The following is a 26,083-nucleotide window of genomic DNA, read 5'->3' as shown; positions in this document are numbered from 1 at the left end:
TTCCTCAGCAGCCTTTGTAGCAGTCAGGCGTTTATCTGGGTGTTATCTAAGCCTTGGCTTGTAAACAAGTAGGCTGTGTCTCCTGATCAGTTGGGAGTTTACAGATTCTACAGCTCATGGGTCTCAGGTCCCATCCCCTTTTGTTTTTGAAAGCAATAAGCCCACACTGCTTTCTGAGTAAGAGATTTTTCAGCACCGCAGACTTGCAGGGAAAAACATGGAAATGAGAAGACCATCTTCTGTTATGTAAAGAAATATTTGTGGACGAATCCTGCAGTGAGGCTGAAAGTAGGTGAAAGGGGAAAGTTTACTATACCGCTTTAGGTTTTATACTTCCAGCAGTTACAACTTGTTCATGCTTTTGTTGTTGCTACATTTCTCCTTTTAATGTTTCTGATTTCTTGTTTCCACTTGTATTTCAGTTTGATGAAGACATGCTCTGTTGCTGCTCTTGGTAATCTATGGCATCCACTGAACCCACCTGTCCACCTACTCTATCCGTGATTGTATAACAGGTTTCATCTTGTGCAGAATTCTAACTTAGGGCCCTATGGATCTTTATTGGATAACGGGACTTGTGTCAGGCCTGGCAGCTCTGTATTTTTTGCAGAAGAAGTTTTTTCCTTATTTCTGGGTTGACCTAAATTACCTGTTGAAAGTAATCCGCTATGGACTTCTGATAGAGAAGTATAAAAGGACAGGTCATGTAGTAACTGTCATAGATCGTTTTGTTCAGCAGGCTCAGCGGGTACCTGATAAAGCTTTTCTAATATTTCATGGAGATACTTACACATATCGAGATGTGGATAGAAGGAGCAATCAGGTGGCCAACTGTTTTATAAAGCATTCATCATTGAAAAAAGGTGATACTGTGGCTATGCTTATGAACAATGAACCAGATTTTGTCAACGTGTGGTTTGGATTGGCTAAACTTGGCTGTATGGTGGCATTTCTTAACTACAACATTCGATCCAGGTCTTTGCTGCATTGCTTCCATAGCTGCGGAGCCAAGATTCTTATTGTGGGAGAAGGTAATTGCAAGCCATTAAATATTCAAAGTTGTTTTGGTCACGTTAAACCAATATGCTTTTCAAATTTGATTAGCCTTGAATATGTATAGTTTAGTTGTGTATAAATTCTGCAATAGTATTTTTGAATTTGTGTTCCCTACTGCTGTCCCTTCCAGTAGACAGTTTTTCAAAAGTGTGTAAAACATTTTGCGCCCATATGGACTTATATGTTATGTTGCACAATAATATGTGTTACATTAAAACAGACCACTGAAAATAGCTTGGCCACACATTGTAGTATGCTAAAAGAAGCACAAGATCATCTTTTTCTATAGTATTGCATTGCTGCAGTGTGATACAACCCTGCTGCGTTGTCTTAGTATATTGGGATGTACCATGGATTACCATGATTTGTGTGTTGTCACAAAGCACAAATCTAAGGAGGTCCCTAACAGCCTAATGATAAATATTTACACAAACTCCTAATTAAAAAATGTGAGATCTCAAATTTAAACAGAGAGTTTGTGCTTATGGCAAAATCTCTTCTACTCATTTACATTTATTATTATCCAAAAGCAACATAATGTATCGCTTATTTGTTACACAATACCAAAACATGTTTTGAATTAAATGTGAATATTTACTTAGTTGGCAGTGTCTACAGAGATGTATTTACCATAGCGCACTTGTGGGCCTGTGCCTAGGGCATTGGAGGTAAAGGGATGACCCTAAGTCTCAGAATTTACAAACTTTTTCCTAACTTTCTTTCCTCCTCTTTATAGTTTAGAAAAGTTGAAGCAATCTCTCCTATCTTTAGTTTGTGTTCTGAACAGTAAAAAAGTTGATTTGCTAATGACGGAGACTCTTTGCTGCCCTAAATGACAAATTTGTAGCATTAGATTTATTACAGTAGTCAAATGCCAGGTGGGTATCATCATTCAGGTGTGACTATAATTCTCCCATATCCGACTCCCTATCTATGTCCCCCCAGCAGACTTTTATGAAAGTGCTTTTAGTTTGTGTCCAGCAGGGACATCAATAAATGAAAGGCACAGCTGAGCAATCATGATCCGAGCTAGCACCATTCTACAGATACTGAAATATAAGTTTTGAGTAGGCTTTTAAGGGGTTTGCACTCTTCTGTTCTATCTGCCCCTGTCAATTACTTTTCTTTTTTCATTGATGACTCCATCAGGAGTATAAGTCACACCATGGAAGAAGAGGAGGTTCTGTCTGCTAATGGTAGTGGTGCTCTGTCAGCATGACAGCAGTGGTAGCAAGGTGGGAATTCCTTGGACACAAAAAAAAACCCATCACAAACTTTCTTTAATTCACTTGCACTGTGCCTTGGAACTTGCTACAAAGTGTAACTAATAAATTATTATCACAGCCCTCTTCCTCCTTTCATGTCACAGCAATCCCCCCTCCTGGGAGAGTCTCATTGCTTTTGGTGCTGATCCAACTCCTCACCCCCCCCTCTTTTCTTCTTATTTTGTGTAGCTGCTGGGAGCAAAGGAAATATAGGGTGGAACTTGAGTGACAGCTCAGTCTTCTGCTGCTGACATCACACCCAATGTTTTATTTTTTTTTAATTGTCTAGTGACAGGCTTCTTTCCCCTCTTCTCTTAGATCAGTGAAAGGATCCTTGAGATGTGCTCATCAGGAAAATTAGATCTTATGCTTGCAAACATGTTCCATTTTGTGAAGGGAGTGGGATCTATTCCACATGGGTTTAACTCTTTGCATAGTTGCAGAGTTCTTGAAAATGCATAAAAAGACAAAGTAAAAATAATCAAATTGCATGAAATTTTGCAAATTGTTGCATAATTCAGCTTAAAGCACTGCATTGTAATAGCAACAGAAAATGTAAATATTTGTTGCCTGTTTCCCTTTTCATCTCACAGGCTGCAGTGAAAAGGTTAAAATTCAGAACTTGTGAGCTGCTATAGAGGCCTCATTCAGGGGACCCTCCTTCCTGTGTTTACTGCCATGTGCTTCTTCTATTATGTGTTTCATGCATTTCACAAAAGAACAAGAAGCAAAGCTGCACATATGTAAAGCATGCAAAGAGATTTTGGCAAATCAAACACCAATAGAGCAACACAAATATGCATATGTGGACTTTATATAGGCAAGCATATTTTACAGATTCTGTTACAGTCCCCCTGTGCATATTTCTCAGAAGATAGCGTTACTGGTCCATACGTTTAATGACCATTCATATATCGCAGTATACATGAAGTTGCTTACCACTTCTTTTTAAGCAATGCAAATCCTACTCAACTTTTAAATGCCAGTAATTTTGTTGTTGCTGACCTATGGATGGGAGAAATGGGGTACAAAATATATAATGTCCATTTGTGTAAAGATTTTTTTTTATTTTGACAAAGTATTAGGACATTAAAGTATTAGACATTAGGGTTAGTACACAAGGGCAGATTTTCATTTTTGATCTCCTAAGACTTTAAGATCTGAAAATACTTTAAAGGGAATTCAACAGGTGACCCATTGGGTTCAATTTGGTTATAGATAAATATTAATTAATAGTACACATTGGGCTTTATTTATAAAACAGGCAATCAGACATTCCCTCAAACATTCCCACATGGGAATCGTCTAGGTCCATGTGTTTTAATGGCAGTAATTTATTCCCACCCGGGAATGTCAGATGCCCTGTTTTATAAAAAGAGACCAATATGCATCACCTGGACAATTTCTGCATTGTTGGACTGTACCAAGTTCAGTTGCCTGTTGTAATCATCAAAAAGAATCATATGTTACAGAATTTTCTAACTTTATTAGGCTTATTTAAAAGGACAATATGCATATAAAGCTGAAACTTTTTTAATTTATTATTTTATAAAAATCCTCCTATTTTCAATTGTTTATGGAACAGGAAGTGAAAGGAAATCCCCCAAATGGGAAAATAGATTACAAGGCTTCCAACCATTTCTTACTTTATTCAACACTAAAGGAAGAAAGTAAGTCAGGCTAATTAAAAAAAACAAGTGTATGTCCATGGTGAGGCATGTAGAAGCCTCTTAGTGCAGTTGTATAGAAAAAGGAAAATTTGAATAGAATGAAAGGTATGAACTTTATGAAAGATCATCTTTAGAATAACACTGGGAAATCTCAAAAATGTGGGAACAGAGAAAGGATACTTAGTGGAAAGCCTCTATGTAATAAAGATCTGTTGTCTCTTTCTCACTCTCATTTTATTGTAGGAAGTTTTAGGCAAAATCCCATGCTTCATGTCTTTTAAATACATCTAACTTGTCAAGATTACGATTCTACATATAGTTAATATTGTTATATAGTGCCAACATATTACACAGCGCTGTACAAAGTCCATAATCATGTCACTAACTGACCCTCAAAGGAGCTCACAATCTAATGTCCCTACCATCGTCATATAACATTAACACAATGTAAGGCCAATTTTAGGGAGAAGCCAATTAACCTAATCACGTTTTTGGGAGCAAATATGTACTGACACCAGTAATGTAGTGTGTTGTACATTTGGTGAGGAATAGAACTCCAGGTTTACCACAGCACAGAAACATTCTATTTATAAGAAAGATTCCATAATTATTAGAACATTTTTATACTATCCATACTCTTACTGCCCTCAGCTTCGCTATGAAGGCTTTCAATCTGAGTTACTTGGTATCACAGACCCCATACATTTCTGGGGGGAGTTCACAAAAAGAACATATAATGATATATTATAATGATTATTATTTACACGTGTCAAAAATTTGGCTCAAGAAATCAGTAGTAATAAAATGGCCTAAGCAGCATTAAAACGATATAATTTCACTTTAACAGGATGCCATTCAATACGTATGTAGTTTCTCCTAAAGTCATTATTCGGGTTGTTTTAAAGACAGAAATTGTTTAAATTTTTGCCTGGTTTGCTTGCTTTAATTTCTATCTGGTTTGTTTGACCTTTTGTCTGGTTTTCCTTTATGAAAACCTGCTCTTCCAGTGACACTTGCATAGGAATTAAAAATCAAAGACCTGGGCACTAAAAAAAGTAAAAACCCTGCAGAGGATTCAGTTCTTCTCCACTTTACTGAAGTGTTTTCATTGCTGTCTGAGGCCCTACTAAGATGGAAATCAATTTATTAGTAACCACAAACCCTAGAACTGGAAGAAGGTAGCTTGTCAGGGGTTCCGTATTATTATAAATGTTTAGGCTAGAATTCTATTTCATGATAATAAATAATAACTACTTTATTAATACATGTTGTGTTATTTTTTTTTCTTAACAGACCTGCTTGAATCTTTGGAAGAAATCCTACCAAGCTTGCAGGAAGACAATATTTCCGTTTGGGTAATGGCTAGGGAAACTAGTCTCCCTGGGGTAACCACTGTGCTAGACAAACTGGATTCAGTAACACATGAGCCTGTGCCTGCACACCTGCGCTTTGTCAACAGCACTAACGCGGCAACACTTTTTATCTTCACATCAGGAACTACGGGTATTACTGTAATATCATTACATTTCACTTTTCACTTCATTCTGATGTCTATTAAATAATAATACTATTGGGAGAAAAAAAAAACATGTACCTTCTCTGCAGATAGTAACATTATTGCAGCATTTTCTGTAATTGAAACATTCATAAGTATGTATTCCTTAGTAGAATGCTTTCACTAATTTCCTGACAAATAAAAACTAAAGTCCACCACTAGGCAGGTGGTTAATAAACTAGTTACGCTAATTACCAGGTAATCAACCAAAAATTACATTTTCTTAGGTTTTAGGCTTTTTTCCACGTTCTGTGTTATTGTTTGTAACTGTTTGTCATTTGCAACCCCTATTTCAGGGTGACATCTCTGGCCCGCGGGCCAAATCTGGCCTGCAACATCCTTTTTTTGGACCCCAAAGGAATCCTAAATATGAATTGCAGCTGGCCTGCCGCTGCATTGAAATAGCACCGCTACTACAATTTCTGGTATCACTCGCGTCTTTAGACCAGCGGCCTCTCTGCCTATGCGTGGCTCTGCATTAGGTTGTTTTATAGACGCAAGTAATGCCGGGAATTGTAGTAGCGGCATCAATCGCGTCTGTAGACCAGTGGCCTCTCTGCCTATGCGTGGCCCCGCATTGGAATGTTTTATAGATGCAAGTAATGCTGGGAATTGTAGTAGCGGCAGCACTTGCATCTATAGACCAGCAGCCTCTCTGCCTATGCGTGGTCCCGCATTGGACTGTTTTTTAGACGCAGGGAATTGTAGTAGCGGTGCTATTTCAGTTTCAAGTTTGGCCCGCAACTTTGTCTAAGTTTTTAATTTTGGCCCACTGCCCTATTTAATGAACAGTGCTGCATAATATGATGGTGCTATAGAAATATAGTATAATAATTCAGTAGATTGTCTTGTATTTAAGATTTGAATACTATATTATGACACAAATAATGTAAAGTTTTATTTTTTATGTTGTAGGTCTCCCAAAAGCAGCTGTAATTAGTCAGCTTCAAGCATTGAGGGGTGCTGCAGGAATCTGGGCATTTGGAGGCACTCCAGATGATATTGTATATGTTACACTACCACTGTATCATAGTGCAGCATCCCTTATTGGGATCGGTGGATGCGTCTACCTTGGTATGTTATTTGTATTCAGTTTAATCATGGACATTCTGTGTGTATCTGTTCATGTACTCATATATAATGAGTATACCTAGTATTTATTATATATCTATAGTAAATTACTTGATTTTGATACAAACATATGCAGACATTGATAATTGAGCTAAAATGTAACCCATTATGAAAGCATCCTTTCATAGACAACAAATATGTTTGCCAATATTTCCTGAGTATTTGGTTTTGGCACCAGACATTGGTCATAGTTACATGGTATGCAATTTTTAGGCTGCACAGTTATTGGCTTGAGCAGCTATATCTGATGTATAGCCAAACATGGCCATTTCTTACTGTTGCTGTTAGGCGGTAATAAAAAGAAATTAACACAACTGACCAATTTATGAAACGTCTACAGAACAAAATAAGTATATTAAGCATAGTAAGTATTCAGCATTTATTATAGTAAGCAAATTAAACTAGGGAAATAATAATCAAAGTAATAGTTATGCCTTCTACAAATATCATTTGTTCAACACCAGCCAAAAGAATATATATTTATATACTTAAGGGGCTATTTGTAAACCTTTTATTTATTTAAGGAGAGAGCTCAGATACAACACAGAAAAATGCATCCAGGATCCTGATATCTCGATCCATACATGCTAACATTCGGAGAACTAACCTATCATAGTTATGAAAATATCAGGAATCCAAAAATGTTACTAACCCAAAAAAAGATTTACCCAATCTTGTGCTCTACACACTAACTAAAATTATTACAAAAAGTAAACTCCCCAAATCATGAGTCTTCATTTCTATCTAGATCAGCCTTTGTCAACCTTTTAAGCATGGAGAACCCTTGAAAAAAAAATTACAGGTCTCAGGGAACTTGTGGCAATAATACCAATATCCCAATCTTACAATACCTTTGCGTGGTATTCAGTAGGAGGAATGCCTCTTACATTGCTGGGCACTGGGAGAATGCCACTTGTACAGATAGCCAAAAAGATCATTAGTATCAGAGGCAGAGATTGCTCATGGCCACCTTTGGAGGAACATCAAAGGATGGCTGATATTATGAATGCTTTATTCAACAAACTATGTATGAGATTATTTATTATTATAAATTTAATGGCATGTATAATCCCAAGTAAAAAGGTAACTTGAGTCACTTTTGGCCATTTATGGCTTACTTAAAGCCAGCTGTTTGGGTTCTGTAAGTATTGAAGGCCTTGCCTCATACCCTGAGTTGTCATACTCTTATGTTGTTTTATTGGTACACAATTGCAACGTCTGATTCTAGACGATGGGGGCTGTCCCATTGCAGCTGACCCCTGATTTACACGCCACTAAAATTGCTTGCTATGTGCCATCCAAAGAGGACACTAAGCCTAGAGTATTTTTGCAGATTGCACAGCCCCGAATACCCCCACCTTAACAATCAGATTCTTATGGAAGAACGGTTAGAAACCTTCTTTAGAACTCAATTTCCATTCACGGGCCCTGCCTTGTTTTAACTGTGACTATACATTGTCAAACAATGAGCAAGGGTAGAGAGACCCTGGAAGACGTCTGCATTGTGGCAGTGGATTCATTCTGTTAGAATGTTTGGAAGAAATTTACATTATATTTGTGAAGTTCATGAAAGCCTCATGGTTTGTATCTAACATGGTATTCAAAGGACAGCCTGTGAATGGTTCCTGATCTTTTAGGGCTCAGGCTATATTTTTTTCTTAGTGTATCTATTTTTACACTTCTCACAGGGTCTAGCAAGTGAATGTTGCCACTTCATCTGCTTTTAGCTAGTTTTCAGCTTAAGGTTCTTTAGATGGCTTCGGAGCTGCAGGCAAACTAAAGTTGTTTCTCGGGCTTGTTAGTATATGTTAGCTTTTTTGCACTCCCCAGACGTTTTAAAGTCCTGAAGGTGAAAGTCTTTCTGTGTCCCTATAATGGACAAGAAAGGGAATGGGCTTTTTGTACTCACTCTGAAACCCTTTTCTCAATTATAAAACTTAGGTCCTCTGTGTTTATAATCATGTTCTTGGTACTATTTTGCTAAATAAGTTAGATGATCTTTGCCAGACCTACATTTTTTTTCAGTGTCCCTGTAGGCAGCATTACAACTCAAGGGTAAAAGGCTTCCAGAGTCATGGAGATCCAAAAATTGGATTTCATGTTGAGTGCAAAAATCGTATAATAAATGCATTATTTGGTGATTATTTTATATTTATCTGGAGTTTGGTTTAAGAGTGAACCTGTGTATTGTCAATGTATTGCAAAATAACAATTTCACCCTAATGCAGCCTCTGAAGCTGCATATATTCCTTTTCCAACATGATAGCATGATAGCAACTTTAAGTAAAGGATCAGGAGCAATTTTTTGTTAGCTAGCCTTATTTTGTACTTTTAATTTAAGATGTTTTTTTGGGGTTTTTTTTTTTTTGTGATGATGGCTGTACTTTTAAATGTGTAACATTTAAACACATGCAGGTGCAACATGTGTACTAAGGAAGAAGTTTTCAGCAAGTCAATTTTGGATCGACTGCAAAAAGTACAACGTTACACTATTCCAGTACATTGGTGAACTGTGTCGCTACTTATGTAAACAGCCTGTGGTAAGCTAAAATATTAATTTGTACCAAAAGCACATACAAAGAAAAACAAGATAGATTTAGTAATAATTAGCTACATTAGGAAATGTACTTAAAGCGGACCTAAACTCAAAAAATTTACAATACAAAAAAGGGTAGACAACTCTTTTATATAAAGCAAAAATCTGAAACTTTCCTTTTTTAGTACAAAAAAAGGGTGCAGCACCTCCCCTTTCTGTCCTAATCCACGCAGCGTGCGCAGAAGGAGCATTTTCTTCACAAAGGGGAAAAAGATGCCGATCTCACGCATGCACAGTGAGATTGGCTTTTCTCCTTTACAGCAGGCTATGCCACCCAATCTCGCACCTGCGCAGTGCAAGAACGTATGTAATGTAGCAAGAATAGGGAAGAAGACAGAAGATGGCGGCGCCTGGCACCGGGCTAGTTCTGCTTTAAAAAACCCATAGTTCTACTTTCATAGAGTTTAATACAAATGTAACATACAAATTACATTAACAAAATGTAACCTAGCAGTATGACCAAAGTCCTAAAAATGGCAGTTGGTGTTTTATGTTACATTTCCATAAATTACCTGATGGGCCAAAAGAGGAACTCCACCTGTACTAATTATTAGAAATAAGCAACAGCCCAGATACATTTACTAGCATACAAAATGTATCAGACCTTTCACATTTTTTGGATTGCAAAGCTGAAATCACAATCCCACTTCAAACACGCCATATCCTCATAATAGAGAAGAACTTAACACAATGTCAGATGGTCTTTTAAAAATTAGGTTATCTTTAGTTGCCTCTTCTGTACTTTAGGGGTTAGGCAGAAAAGCCAAATTCTTTCCCCCAAATATAACATGCTGAGAATGGGGCTGCTGTGGTCAGAGGATATATATTATTATCTCAAGAATGATATGGATATTACCAGAATAGGCCTCTATGTTCTGCAACCTGCTCTTGGATACACTAAAAGAAGGGCTGATCTACAGTATGAAAACTGTTCTGTTAGAAATTTTTATGTTACTCATAGCAACCCATCTTCTAAAAATATTTTTTGCATTCAAAGTATAAAAATTTTAAAAAAGGTTTTCATTGATTGGCATTGGTAGTGTCATTTGTTCATGTTTGCACAAATTTTTATATCAGGAGGGTCCTTTCCTCCTCCTGAGTATTGTTTTGTATCTGTCACTTGCAACCCTCATTTATTGTACAGCGCTGCGTAATAAGTGGGCACCATATAAATATTGTTTATTATTATTAATAATATTAATAATAATAATAATCTCTTACCATCTGCCAAATGACTTAAATGCTACCTTGACAGTTACAGATTGCTCTCTGAGGATCTTTGTTGGGGTGATGTGGAATAAAACATTTTCCTTGCTTGTAAAGAAAATGTACATATAAAGGGCTGGTTTTCCCAATATGTGTAATATTTGTTTAACATATTCCCGACCCAGGATCAAAATGTAACTGAAACTAGGAACTAACTGAATATCAATAGGGTTGGTCAAACTGAAATAAAAAGCAGTAACTTCGGCTTTTTTTATGTTGAATGGAGGTTACATACAGAATGCGTTACATCATCCGAAACAATGCAATCCTGTGCTTCCTGACCAGAACAGGGCTGTCGGAATAATCAAGCCTGAGTCATTTAAAGGATCACTTTCACTAAGCAATGTACTCTGATAACTGTATGTGGTAATATTTGTATTCATAGTTTTAGGTATATGAACTATTTTTTAATGTTATGTTTTTATTATTTTCTATACATTTTGATTAGATAAATTAAAAAGTAACAGTGACAAGAGTTTGGGAGAAACTATAACGTTTAAGGGAAGGTACCTAAGCATTTGTTACTACTTTTTAAACAAGGATTCAAATTATTGTTTATTATAAAAGTGATTTAAAAGCATTCACAGAGCAGTTAAAGTCTGGTGTTTTGCAAGAAATGTGTTTTCGACCTTTTTAATAGATCTGAAAGAATTTGAACCCAGTTAGACTATTGAAGCTACTACAGAAATATGTAGGTGTCTGTGTCATTTCTGCCAGCTGCTTTTACTGAATGGGCGTCTTTATTATGTTCTGCAAGGAATATAAAATCTTGCAGTGTTTTCAAGAATGTCACCAACTCCCGCTTGGTGAGCTATGCTTCTGTTCTTGGAGATGTGTGTGCCATGTAAATAGTCAATTACAAATACATCACAGTTATCAGAGTTTGCATGTAGTTAATTGGTTGTTTAGCATTTGAAGACAGAATAATAGTGAGGATGATAAAAAAAAACTTAAGAAAATAGAATAGTTACCAACATAATCTAGGCCACCTATTTTATAACGATTTGATGGTCAGTAGTTCAATAGATTGACCCTTAGATTCAATGAAAGCAATGAATCTAATGTACATCTATTAGGAGTTGCCCCTTCTGATTTACGTTGACCTGTTGGAAGGCTATGCAAGCAGAGTGAAGATGCACACAGTTAGTCTGTTTCATGAGTGCACAGCTTGCATGCTGAGTAAATTATTAATATTAGTATGATATCATCTGTTTACCTTGTTGTGCACCCTTCGACCAGGGTGCGCCCATCAGCCTGTTTTAGACTATGCTATAGCATAATAGTCCCTGATGGACTGATCTGATCTGTTTATTATTTCGAAAAATTCACCCAACCAGAAGCCAAGTTTTTTTGGATAGGGCCCTTTCCTCCTCCTGCATTTGTTTGTATCTGTACTACCTATTGCAATCCCTATTTTAATATACAGCTCTACGTAATATATGGGTGCTTTATGATTTCTGTTTATTAAAATAATAATAATAATAAGCACACCAAAAACCCAACATCTTTATGGTAGTCAGAGCCAAGAAACCAGTCTGGAGTGCCTGCTACAAAAAGAATGCCACCTGGTCATCCATGTTTTGCTGCATCATTGAATATTTAATGTTACAGCAATAAGGAGGTGACAGACTGTCTTGATGAGAGGTTTCCATTGTATCAAGTAAATGATTCAATATTTAAAACAAAAGCATATTTGCATGCTAATTACATGTATTAGAAAAATCTTGCTGAAGGATATAAACCTATTTGAATATCCTTTTTACTTTTTAGGCTTGTATGTTTTATAACTGCTAAGTGACATGTACAGCTAAATAAAAGAGCCTTGAAAAAATAATAAACAAGGAGAAACACATGGAACAAAGTGCCATCAGGTTTTAATTTCAAATTACAAATAATAGACTCAAGCTTACAACATGCGTGTGAACACAAGTCAAAACAATTGTAAAAAACAACCAGCAACATCCAGAAAAACAGCTAGAGGTAAAGTTTGTGTAATCACAGAGTACGCAATATTTTAACAAAAAGTAAATTCCAAAAGGTCAAAGTCAGGGTTGTTTGCAAAATATTGGATAATCAAGCCACTGGAAAGTTCTGCTTGTGAGATCTCTGCCTATAAATTTAAACTTTAAGAAGTTAAAAACATCAAGCAATTAGACTTCTATTGTAGACCAGACATACAATGTCAGACCCTGGTGGGAAATTGTTCACAATGCTAATTTCTACTTTAGCGGTAATACTATCTTATGGGGCCAGGAGTGTACTTACTTTTTACATCTATTGATTGGAAATTAAATATTTAATTCTGAATTGTATTCATTTATATCACTGTAAATGAAGATCTAAAAGTTGCCTCTCATAATTTAAACTGGGTGTACATGTACATGTACCGCATAACTCTTTGATTCAGTTCTGTATACTGTGTGCATTGTCAATATCAAAGCTTTCTGCCTTCCTATTTATTATTTTAGAGAGAAGGTGAAAAAGATCACAAAGTCCGAATGGCTGTTGGCAATGGTGTTCGTAGTGATGTATGGAAAGAATTTATTGCAAGATTTGGTAACATCAAGATGTGTGAGCTGTATGGCGCTACTGAAGGAAACATTTGTTTTATGAACCATACTGGAAAAATTGGATCTGTTGGGCGTAGTAATTTTTTTTATAAGGTAAATGTAATGTTGCATTGCTTTGCTTTGAATGTTTTATACTTGGATAAAGACACTTGCTCATAGATTTAATAAAACCAGCAATAAAACCAAATACATACATACATACGCTATAGTTGACCATCAAGAATTAGCAAAAGCTGGTAACACAGTTCAAGATTTTTGGTGTTTTGGTGAAATGCTAGTGTTATACTGATATCCGAGTGATTAGTGAAAATTGCAAAGTTTTTCTGACTTGTAAAATCATCTAGAAATGTTTAGCTGATGCTAGCATGGCAAATACTGGGGCCTTTTTCAGGATTTACCATTTAGTACAGAAGATACATTGATAACATCTGTGCATATTAAATATCATAAATGGAAACGCTACTTACATTTTTATTACAGCTTGATGATTAAACAAGCACTGGTAACAATATGTATTATTCTCCTTCACAGCTTGCATTTCCTTTTGAACTAATAAAATACGACATTCAAAAAGATGAACCAATAAAAAATAAACATGGCTGGTGTGAAAGAGTCAAGAAAGGTAATTGTTTTCTCTCTTTTTATTGATGCTTTATTGTATACATCCCAAAAGTCATGATGAACATATTTAAAGTTAAACTGCGCTTTAAACAAAACAAAAAAAGTCAGCAGGGATGGTTTTAGACAAAATGGGGCACAGGGCAAATATAAAGACGGGGCCCCAAATGCAGAGCATTCAGCTCCCTGCACCCCTCATTTGCAGATCTAATGAATGTAAGGGGACTGGGTGAAAGTCCAAACTGCTTTACCCCAAGACTGATTCTGACAGGCTGCATTAAAACACCGTTTTCTTTTCTTTTTCTGGGCCCAGGACAAATCTAATCTGGAGGTTGCAGCTAAAGAGCGCTCAGATATGAGAGGTCTCTGTACAGCAGTCCATCATGTGCCACATCTTGTCACCACAACAATGCTGCAATCAGCAGGGAACATCAGGGTTTCTGCTGCTTTCATTAATGCTGTTTTGTGTTTTGTTCATAACAAATACACTCTCTGCATGGAACTGGAAAGCATTGACTTTGCTTCTGTGGGTTTACTTAATATACTCTGGTCTCTACTCAAAGCTTAGAATCATAGTGGCAGTTTAACTGGTTTGTGATCAGATTGACTCTAGGGTGTGTACATTTGTATGACAGCAGCAAAGACATTTTAATCTTTTCTATAGAAAATACTCGTTTTATGTATGTATCTAGGTGGAGCCCTATTAGGTGCAGAGCTAAATAGTTAAAAAAGCCAGAACATGTTGATGATTTATAAACAGAAAGAATACAATGCATTTTTCTTACACAAAGCACCAGTGGACTAGCTGAGGCTCTAACTAGAGATGAGCTAATTGTTCTGCTTGAATCCAGGTCTTGCATGGGTCATTTTCACTTCACTGCTCACAGACAGAGGATGGAATGCTAATCTGTACTAAGAATGCATTGAATATATCAAAGCCAGGCATACATTTTTAAATCTTCATGTTTCTATAACAAATGAAAGAAGTGCTTTTAAGCACATATTATGCATGGCTTGAAATGCATGCATGTTAAACGTTTTTATGTATCTTTCTGCACAATGGATTTGCTTTGTTGAAACATTTATATTGTTGAAAGTCTTCCAGGCAGGGCTCTTTCTCTCTGAAAATGAAAGTTTTCATTGGTCTCTGACTAAGTAATACTTCAATAATTCTTCCTTTAGTCAAAGACCATGTGATTTAAACTGACTAGACTTTAGGACAGAAAAAAGTGACACTTTAATATTTAATTACTATTATTATTATTATAAATAATAATATTATTATTAATATATAACAATACAGTATTTATATAGCACCAATATAGCATGCAACGCTTGAAATGAAATAGTTCTATGACGGTTGCAAATGACGGACAGATACAGACAGCGACACAGAAGGAGGAGAGGACCCTGCCCGAAGAGCTTACGATCTAGGAGGTGGGGGAAGTATCACACAATAGGAGGGGAGATATGTACTGGTGGGAGGTAATGAGAGTTTTAAGAGACAGAAGAAGATGAAAAGGCAAGTTTAAAAAGATGTTTTTGAGTGTTCTTTTAAAGGAGCAAGCCTAATAGGAAGAGAAGACCATTCCAGAGAGTCAGGCAGCTCTAAAAAAGTCTTGAAGCCGAGTGTGTGATTTTAAAAAATAATGTAATTTTGTAATACTGGTATATTCCTTAGTGAATAATAAAATTTAAAAACAGCACATCTAGACTTGGGATGGGTGAAATTGACTTACATATCCATAGGAGGTTTTTCTGGAAATCAAAGATAAAACATGGTCTGTTTTGCAGGATTTTATTTGATATTCAGGCCCAGAGTGTCCAGAAAGGAATGGGTGGGCCAGGCACTCCCTTTTCCAGGCCAGAAATTGAGGGTGGCTCTGGAGAACCTGGCTCATATTATTAACCTCCTTGCAGTTAAGCCCGACCTTCGCTCGGGCAAAAAAAAACTGCAAGGATGGTTAAGCCCGAGATTTTGTACATGCTTACTTACCTGGTCCCCCTGTGCTCATCCAGCGTCGTCCTCCATCGATCATCGTCCGCCGATCTCTCCAGCGTCGGGTGCCTTCGTCGGGTGACAGCAGGACCGGTAAGAAGCCGGCCGGCTTCTTACCTGGTCCCGCTGATCGTTCACGTCCTCCTCGTTCCAGCGCCGGATGATCTCTGCAGGGAGAAGCCGTCCGGCGGAGAAAAAAAAACCGGACGGCTCCTCCCTGCGTGCGTGATGACGTCGGCGCGTGTGCGGGAAATTCAAACTGAAACTCATTCATTCATTTTGTATTGGATTCAATACAAACTCCTGTATTGAATCCAATACAAAATGATTCAAATAATTACAAAGTATATACCTGGTAAATTCAAACTGTCATTTTGTATTGGATTGGATACAAACTTGCGTATCCAATCCAATACAAAAAATAAAAAAAAAATAAAAGTAAATAACTTGGAAATTCAAATTTATATTTTGTATTTGATTGGATACAAACTTGCGTATCCAATCCAATACAAAAAATAAAATAAAAGTAAATAACTTGGAAATTCAAATTCTTATTTTGTATTGGATTGGATACAAACTCGCGTATCCAATCCAATACAAAATAATTCAAATAATTACAAAGTATATACCTGGTAAATTCAAACTGTCATTTTGTATTGGATTGGATACAAACTTGCGTATCCAATCCAATACAAAAAATAAAAAAAAAAATAAAAGTAAATAACTTGGAAATTCAAATTCTTATTTTGTATTGGATTGGATACAAACTCCCGTATCCAATCAAATACAAAATAATTCAAAACAAACTCCAATAAATACAGAATCAAAGTTTTAAAAATTGCCACACTAGGGAGGTGTTTTAGAATAATATAGTACTTTACAATATACAGAGTTACTGCTTTTTCAGTATTTATGATTTGTTTACATTGCTGATTTTTGTGTTTTTCCTTTAATTTTATTAAAAGTAATTTTTTTTTTTTACATGATTGTGTGTTTCAAACATTTTTTATATTCATATTATCTACTAGAACCCCTGTTCGGACATATTTCTGTAAGTTACAGGTCTACAAGTTAAAAAAAATTTCATGAAAAACAGTGGATCACTTTTGGTACAGAAATCTAGACCTCAGTGTAACGCTTAGGTGGTTAAGGCACGGGTGTTGGAGACTGGAAGGGGTTGCAGCCTGAAGCCAGATGTGGTTGAGGCATTGTTCACCTGGGAGAGAAAAGTTTTTTTCATAAATAAAAGTCGGGAAGGTGCCTGAAATGGGAAAAACCTTTATGCAGTGAGTGCGTTTTAGAGATAACCTCCCACAATACATTAATATTAACACTATTGCTATTTGTTTTCTACACCATAGGTGAAACTGGACTGCTCATATCCAAAGTGAATCATGCCAATCCTTTCTTTGGGTATGCCGGAAATAAAAAACATACAACAAAGAAGTTACTGTGTGATGTGTTCAGAAAAGGAGATGTTTATTTTAATACCGGAGACTTAATGATGCAAGATCATGATAATTTTCTATACTTCCGCGACAGAATTGGAGATACTTTCAGGTGATATATTTATCTTTTTTTATATATAAGCTTTAAAAGTCCACACTTTTCACAATACTCCAAAATTCCAATCATCCCCTTCTTAAAAACTTTAGCAGAAAATGGTTGACAAATTTGTTCTGTAAGGCGGCATAAAGAAAAAAATGTGAATATTTTTTGAACCTCAAGTAAGAAGGTCCATTGAAGCTGAACTCCAGCTTTACAATTTTTAGTGCCTTTGCAGATAGTTCTCTCCTGTGCTGAAATGAGTCCCATTTCCTGCACACTGTGACTTCTGCACCGCAATCAGAAGCAATGACAGATATTTCCTGTCTAATAGACTACAAGGATCATCCAGCTCACTCCTACCTATGTGTGTTGTCCTGACCCTCTCTTTTCAGATATTTGTTTTCTGTCCCATTTAGTCTCAGTTTCATGTGTAAGTGTTTTCTAAGGTAGTTTGCATGCAAATATAGTCTGTTTAGGAATGTCTATGTGCTGATACAGTGTGTGAGAGGCAATGATGTGAGTTGGAATCTGTTATACTTGTTGAAGTCTGCTGTCATAGTGTTTATTTTACATGCTAAACTTATACTCAATGTGTTTCTATGGCAGTAATTGATTTCCCACAGGGAATGTTTGAGGAAATGTCCGATTCCCCGTTTTATAACTAGAAAGAATAGCATTTCTTTTAAACTTTTATAACAACATATTACATTTTAGTGCACTTTAAGATATAACTATATATGAACATTTTTGCTATAGAAACTGAAAACAAACATAGTCATGGCATGACATATGGTCTGTTGAGTTAAAGAGGAACCATATAAATTTGCACTGCTAATTCTGCAGAACATTATGCAACTCAGCACCCTTGGCCTATATGACTCAATGTCATCCCATAAGATTGTTTGTCATGGCACAGAAAAACACAGTAACTTGGATAGCTGATGGCAGCAATTTCCTGTTGTGGGTCAAAAGTCTTAAAAGGTTACTGTTCCCTGATTCTACAAAACATATTGTATGTTTAAATTGTGGTAGCCCAGTATTAGAATTGGTATAAATGAGATCCTCTTTATATATTAGTTCATTCAGTACATTCAGTTCTCTATGGAAAATGTATTCTGTTTTCCACAAAAGGACATCTATGTAATCTTAGGAAAAAAAGAGATTAATTTTCACCTATTTTAGTGTTCATTTGTGATGGTTTGATGTAATTTATCTAACACCCATATACTGAACACACAGCAATGCTTCTCTGAATCTGCCTGCCGTTTCCCTTTAAATGTCAAGTTTGCTAAAGTTGTAACTGTAGCTTTATTGGTTGAAATGTTTATGAAAATGTTGTAATGATGACATATGCCACGCTATGTGCAAAATACCTGTTTTTGTAACTCTTGCTTAAAGGATATCAAAGTAGAGCTTTCCCATTTCATCTCCCCCTGACCTATAATAATCCAACCAATCAAAATCCTGGTGACTGTGGCTTCTTTGAATTGTTTACATTCAGCATTACTTTTATTGCACTTTTTACATGTTTCCTCCAAGTCTGACAAGTACTAAATATTGAATGGAGTTTACAACTCTGCAGACTTAGGCTACGTACACACATCAGATGATTCTTGTTCGATAATCGCCTCAGGGCTAATACTGGACCAGAATCTGACATGTGTACAGAATGTGTACAGACCTCATCCCACATTGTTCATAGATCCGTCCTGGGGGATCCACAAATGACGAAGGATTTTAATACAAGTGAAAGGGAAAAAGCACAGCAGGGTGCTCCATTGTTCTCCCTCCTCCCCTCCCCATAGAGCAGAACCATGCTGTATGGACAGCACACATTCAGTCTTTGGTTGTTGGAAATGATCTTGAAAGTACAGTTTATGAGGTTTAAAAAGGCCTCTTTAAATTCCCTCTTACATTTTTCTATTAAACACACCATATTATAATCCTGATTATGTGTAAACATTGTTTATTTACCAATATTTGTACTCTAACCAATGAAAGCGTAAAGCTGTTGTAACCGGATTTGCAACCATTTGTCAGCCAGTTATGGCACAGATTACACCCTTCATTTTCAAGCAGTGATCTCCGGTTACTGCTAGTCAAGGACTGCAAGTTGTGTTTCTTTTTAACTTTGCTGTCGCTCAAAGCCATTTACAATGTGGGATAGTCCTTAATATGAACCTGTCAGTCATTTTAAAATTAAAAAATAAAACAAAAGGGTACCTGTTGTTTTCTTTTTAACCAGAAAAAAAATCTTAAAGTGAACCTTTACTGTTTACATGCAAACCAAGCTGGATCAGTCAGATGTATAATATTGCCCTGCATTGGAAAAGCACAACTTTTCTTTAAACCCAGCTTGTATTTAAAATGACAAGTAAGATATTTAATTGGTAATGTTAGTAAGACTTTAGACCTTTCTGTAAAACACACTATGTTTATGTTGCTCTCATCTGTTTTAGAAAAATATGTACATTCTTGTTATCACATATGGGTACTTAATAATCATGGTAATAGCTGAGTGGGTAGTAACAACAACACCACTGATAAAATTTACCCACTAGACTGCAAAAAAAGTCAAAATTTCACAGCAGGGTGTCCCAAAAGGGCCTTAGCCTGGGATTTTTGCAGTTTGAAATTTACTGGAAAGTCTATGGAAAACCTACATAACATCCAATAGAATGTTGCTTTATCAAGAAAAGATTTAGAGGATATATCTGCCAATGCTGCGGCTTGTTTCTCTGACAGCTAAGAGGGAATAATAATAAAGCTAAGAGGTATACTTTAGGAAAAATTGCTGCTCCCATCACATCCCAAAGGCAATACAATGTTAAGGATTATAGGAGTTAGGCCTCATTACTGACTTTTCTGAAATGCCAACATCCCATGGTCATGGGGGAGATACAAGAAAAGTGCAAATGTATTTTTATAAATACAAATAATGATGTGGTTTTGTTAAATGTTTAATGAACTTTGGAAAACATTTGCTGTAATTGAATATGGATTGCACAATACCTTAATGTTTTTCTATTTCTAGGTGGAAAGGAGAAAATGTTGCTACCACTGAGGTTTCGGATATTATCGGGATGCTGGACTTCATACAGGAAGCTAATGTCTATGGAGTGAGTGTTCCAGGTAATGGCAAACACTAATAAATTCAGATACAGAAATTAGCATTCTGTGTCCACTGGGGCTGATGGTACTGCTTAGCAATGCAGGGACCAAAGTGAAAATATGCTAAAACCAGCTCATTGTTTTTTTTATTTTAGATTTGATCACAAATATCTGACTAGAAGTTATAATAACACCCCATGTTTTTTGTAATCACCAATGTGCAATAAAAGAGGGAAACAAGAATTTGCTGTTATTATTAATAATAAACAGTATTTATATAGCGGCAACATATTAGGCAGTGCTGTGCTGTACATTAGCTATTTAATAATAGAGGTTGCAAATGACCGACAGATGCATGCAGTGACACAGGTGGAGGAGAGGACCCTGCCCAAAAGAACTTACAATCTAAGGTGGGAGAGAAGCTTTATACCATAAATTATTTAAGGATTTGAACTTTAATTGATATTAGATGCATTAAAAAAAGAGTTGTTCAATGTGATCTGGTTTATTTTCTTTAGAAAACAGCAAAACTGTTCTCTTTGGGTAAGCAGTGGTCTTTCTGCACAAGTCTAACATGCCCCCTGCTGAATCTGGCGCATTCGGGGCTTTCTGTTAATATGGCAATAAAGGGGTTAATTCGCATCTGAATGTTCTCCAATAGCATCCCCATGGGTTTTTTAGGTTTTTGACACTTACACACATTCCTACATTCTACTGATTGTAAACCTATAGCATTGTAATGGGCTGTGTGACAGTTGTAGTACAAAATAAAATAATGTCTTTTAATAGGTAAATTTGTTACCATAATTAAAGAAGTGTAAAACATTGTTTTATTCTGTACTACAACTGTTAGAAGCACTCTAGTTGCATTTTTAAGTGTTTACGACAAACAAAACATATCTCTTTTAATGACAGTTCCTATCCTTCTAATATATTATTAGAAGGATAGGAAGTCCTCTCCTGTATTAGAAGTGGAAGTCCTGCTGATTGTATTTTTTTAATTTAGGGATCAAATATTAAAAAAATACCTAATGGAATGTGCAATGTATTAGACATATAATGCTGGTTATAAATAAACCCAGCAAGACTTTAGCTACGTACACACGTCAGATTTTTATCGCCCGATAATCGGCATCGGCCAATTATCGGGCGAAAATCTGCCGTGTGTACAGTCGGTGTCGTGTCGGTGTCGTCCATCGTCCGGACGACCGACCTGCCGGATCCACGGATGATGGACGACAGCCGATCCTAATGAAAGGGAGAGCGCGCAGCAGGGTGCCGCTCCGTCGCTCTCCCCCTCCCCTCTCCATAGAGCATGAACGGTGCTGTATGTACAGCACCGCTCATGCATCGTGCACTCCCTTGTCGTTGGAAAGGATCGTGAAAGATCCTTTCCAACGACAAAAATTGGAAGTGTGTACGCAGCTTTACTCTGAAGCTGTCAGAATTATCCTAGGGAAAAGGCTTGATAGACAGTGTCATGGAAATGCTGGAACCTTGTTAACTTCCCATTGCCTCCATGGGATATGAAGCTAAGCTGAATTCTCTCATTCTCAGTCTGCAGCCGTGTTTGCACAGGACAAATGAAGAACATGTTTTATTATGTGTCGTGTCACAAATGTATATAGGTAGTTTGCATTTTGTTTTTCATTAGTTGCTATATCTACTGTAAAAAGGAGTAGCATATATTCTCATTCATGCATGACATGAGCAGTTGAACTAAAAGGGAATACATAAAAACTGTATATCTCTACCTTACTGGTCATTTATACGATACTGACATTTCAGATGGGAAAATAATTGAACTTTTACCTGATATTTCAGGACATGAAGGCAAAGTGGGCATGGCATCTATCATTCTAAAGCCTGGACAGTCTTTAGATTTAAAAAGCATCTATGAACACTGTATAGCTTATCTACCTGGATATGCATTTCCACGATTTCTAAGATTGCAGGTAAGATTTAAAATTATATTTTGTTAATTAACTACATACAAAAAAAAATCCAAAAAAGTATTTAATGGTGCATAGGTAAGAGGTATTGATTACTGCACTGTTAATATGAATATATTTCCTATTAAATAGAATAGGAATGTAAAATTTTTAACTAACAAACCATTCACTGGTTAGAGGTCAGAATCGCCAGTATTTTTTTTTAGTGCATGCATACTTGAACAACTGCATGACCTATGGATTTTCTAGAAGGTTTCCTGCAGTGCAGAACCTGAACCATCTATGGCATTTTGGATGAACACCCCTAGACTTTCTATACCACCCTCTTAGTATTGGCCCGATTTATTAAAGCTCTCCAATACTGGAGAATGCATGTCAGGACTTGGAGAAACCACCCTGTCCTGTGCAGTGATAATTTCTGCCTCTTACACCAAATTAGAAGCATAGAGACATAAGGTATAATTTATAAAAGCTCTCCAAAACTGGAGAGGATAGACTTTGATCAGTGAACCTGGGTGATTCAGCAAACCTGGAATGGATCTGGTCCAGGATTGAAAACTTTTCCTATCAAGAAAGAAATCTATTTCAGGTTTCACTGATGAAAGTGTATGATTTATCAAAATTCCCCAAAACTGGAGAACATAAACTGTGGTGGGAAAATTTGGAGATCCATAAAAAATATAGGCATATCAAACTTCATCTTTAAATTATTGTAATTTTCTATTATAGTTCTACAGCAAAAATACAGTGCTCTGCTCTTTTTATTTTTGTTTAAGGAAAACATGGAAATAACTGGTACGTTCAAGCAACAAAAATTCCGTCTTGTGGAACAAGGATTCGACCCATCAGTTATATCAGATCCGCTTTATTTCTTGGATGATTCTATAAAGTCATATGTGCCAATGACCAAAGACATTTATGAGAAAATTACCAGTGGTCAGCTTAAACTCTAATCCTATTTTTATGTTTGGGTATACATACTATTTCCTCTGGATGAAAATACTGAAACTGTGATGCTTTAACCACACTAAGTTGTTACAGGTTTTACACAAAAATGACAACAGGTTATGTTTCAGTAAAACTAAGGTTAGCTGTTAAATTAAGAGATATGATTTACATTTTTTGCTAAAATTTTGATTACATATTGCAGGTATAACACATCTTAAAACCTGTTTTTGAAGGCACACTAACTTTTTATTTTTGTTTTTCTAATAAGTCGGATATTATTTGTGGGTTTCTGCCAGTCTGCAGTTATCTACTGTTTCTTAGAAGACACCCTATAAGTTTTATTCATGGAACATAAATATCTCCCAATATTGGGCCTGATTTATTAAAAGCTCTTCAAGGCTGGAGAGGATACACTTTCATCAGTGAAGCTGGGTGATCCAGCAAACCTGAAGTCATTTGCTATTTGTTAGCAAATGTTTTTAATCCTGCACCAGATCTTTTCGATTTTTTTTTTTTTTTTATTAACCAGGTTCACTGATAAAAGTGTATTCTCTCCAGCCTTGTAGAGCTTTAACCTCCTTAGCGGTACATTTCTTTCCGGTTTTATGTCTAAAAGCGGTACATTTGTGTGTTTTTCATGAAAATTTATTTTACAGTATAATATAATAGTATGAGTATAATAAAGTTTCAAACACAAAATCATGTAAAAATAATAAATTAAATTTTTTTTTTTAAATTAAAAAAAAAAAAATATTTACTCATACTATTATATATACTGTAAAATAAATGTTCTTGAAAACAATGTACTGCTTTTATACATATAAATCCAATGTAGTGCATTCAATAGAGTTATTTTGTATTGAATGCAATACAAATAAAATTTTGAATTTCCCGCCCCGCCGGCAACGTACACACACACCGACATCACGGGGAACTCCCCCGGTGACTCATCGTGTGCAGAAGACACTTGAGGAAGAAGAAAGAAGACAAGGATCGTGGCGATGGACAACGCGGGACGCCAGTGGATCAGGTAAGCGTTGTATTCACTAACCTTCCTATAGGTTTACCTACCCCGAGTGTGACGGGTTACCGTGTTTGGGGGAATTGCCTTTTAGTGGAGTAAGTTTATTGCAGTTCTTATTTTTTTTTTACAGTTTGTGAAATGCTCCTCTTTGAAGCAGTTAAACTATCTCACTATCTTACCTGTACACAATTTTTGGATTGGTTATTTCAAGGATTAAAAAAACAAAAGTCAAATGTTGTCTTGTTAAATTAAAACATGAACACCAGCTAAATGAGGGTGCAGCCCTGTACAGTTAGACATGGGCCCTATGCCTTCCTACACTTGCCCCAACAAAAGAATCTACACTGGTAGTGTATTTACTGTTTTTCAAACCTGTTTTTCTTTGGTTTGTGCTACACCTGTTTTTTCCCCTAGTGTCATGTTTTTGTGGCTATGATTCTATCAGACCACCTTGGGGTTCTGATTGTCATCCCACAGAAATCTTTGCCTGTCTGGCTAATTTACCCATAGGAAACCTGGTGCCGCAAGTCGGGCACATGCAGCACCCATCTATATTTACCTCCCCCTGCAGTGCCACAGCACCCCTCATGGGGGAGAGTGCCACACTGAGAATCACTGGATTACTGTCACTGGAAAATGTTACTGCTTTATTGGACTTAAAGCCAAGAAAGACATGGAAACGGGATACGGATACAACTGTCAATGTTTTTTTATAACAGTTTATAATGTGTACAGAAACATTAAAATTGCATTTTCATTAAACCATGAAACTCTTTTGGCATTGAAGTTTTTTTTGTTAGAGGGTTAATCTTGTAAGTATATACTCATTCTACCGACATAGTATTTTATAGGATGTAACCTATTTTAGCAATGCTTGTTTCTACAATATGACTCCTAATATTACGGTTAATATGTTAGAAACATGTCAAATCCATTTTTTGAAGCAAAAGCAAAAAATGGGAAAGATATAGCAGGGTGTCCTCCGCCTTCTATCTTCAAAGAATGAACAGTGCTGTCTGTACAGTGCTCAGTCTTTCCCACTGCCAATAAGAAATGATCACTAACAATTGTTTCAAATGACTATAATAAAATAAATGTACACAACTTGAAATTTGTGTGTCTGGCAAGCTGGGTAGGTACCTGAGGGCATGGTACATAATTATCAGTTTTGTGACAAGAAGACTACATAAGCACTAGCTGAAACATTCGAAGGTGGCAAACTTACTGTCACTTACAGTCACTTACTGTAACTGTAAGCATGCACTCAGATTAATATGAGATAATCATAATTGCTGGCTGCCATAATTTGTTGGCTTCTACAAAAGTAGAACAAGCACATGTTTCCCATAATATCAGTATCTCCCCTACATTTATTAAATGCCCCTACAGTTGGAGTAGCCATTATTGTACATTCTGCTAGCCCAGTACATAGAATCACAATACAATCCTTTAGGATTGTAATTTTTTCACCTTAACTGTGGGGGACATTAAGAGCTTTTTTATTTTGGGGGGAGAACCAGGTGGTCATCAAGGCATGGAACTGTACACACCCACTATTACCCCATCCCAAAATACACAATAGTAACAGCTTGCTGTTGTATACAAAAATGTTGCAAGGTCTGACAGCTCTAAGTAAGGGTAAGCATGCTTTATTGTTGGACACCAACTTTCCTGACAAAAATGTCTGTCCCCAGTCTACTCCATCAACTCCATGTACAGTTCACCCTGAAATAAATAGGACAGACAAGCCCGAATTCTGAATGCTCCTATATAT

At 36.4% G+C, this 26,083-nt stretch overlaps 1 protein-coding gene across 1 annotated transcript; it reads left to right on the top strand.

Moving 5' to 3' along the window:
- Positions 1–25,079, top strand: SLC27A6 (solute carrier family 27 member 6). Its single transcript, XM_072416005.1, has 11 exons — positions 1–288; positions 423–1,031; positions 5,285–5,494; positions 6,462–6,620; positions 9,093–9,217; positions 13,008–13,202; positions 13,641–13,731; positions 17,088–17,286; positions 20,309–20,406; positions 22,210–22,340; positions 23,114–25,079. Exons 2-11 carry the CDS (start codon positions 551–553, stop codon positions 23,288–23,290), a joined length of 1,866 nt encoding a protein of 621 aa, XP_072272106.1. The 5' UTR covers positions 1–288; positions 423–550; the 3' UTR covers positions 23,291–25,079.
- Positions 25,080–26,083: the final 1,004 nt, after the last annotated feature.

The sequence above is a fragment of the Pyxicephalus adspersus genome, chromosome 6 (assembly GCF_032062135.1).
Source record: "Pyxicephalus adspersus chromosome 6, UCB_Pads_2.0, whole genome shotgun sequence".
Classification (NCBI taxonomy): Eukaryota; Metazoa; Chordata; class Amphibia; order Anura; family Pyxicephalidae; genus Pyxicephalus; species Pyxicephalus adspersus.
The sequence above is the reverse complement of the archived record's forward strand: the minus strand, read 5'-3'. Positions and strand labels throughout refer to the sequence as shown.

What these genes read in the sequence shown, in the direction of transcription:
- SLC27A6 (XM_072416005.1), top strand. Translation starts at nt 551, where the DNA reads ATGGATCTTTATTGGATAACGGGACTTGTGTCAGGCCTGGCAGCTCTG. An exon ending in ACTTATGTAAACAGCCTGTG is followed by an intron (nt 9,218 to 13,007) that starts GTAAGCTAAAAT and finishes TTATTATTTTAG; the next exon opens with AGAGAAGGTGAAAAAGATCA. An exon ending in GTGTGAAAGAGTCAAGAAAG is followed by an intron (nt 13,732 to 17,087) that starts GTAATTGTTTTC and finishes TCTACACCATAG; the next exon opens with GTGAAACTGGACTGCTCATA.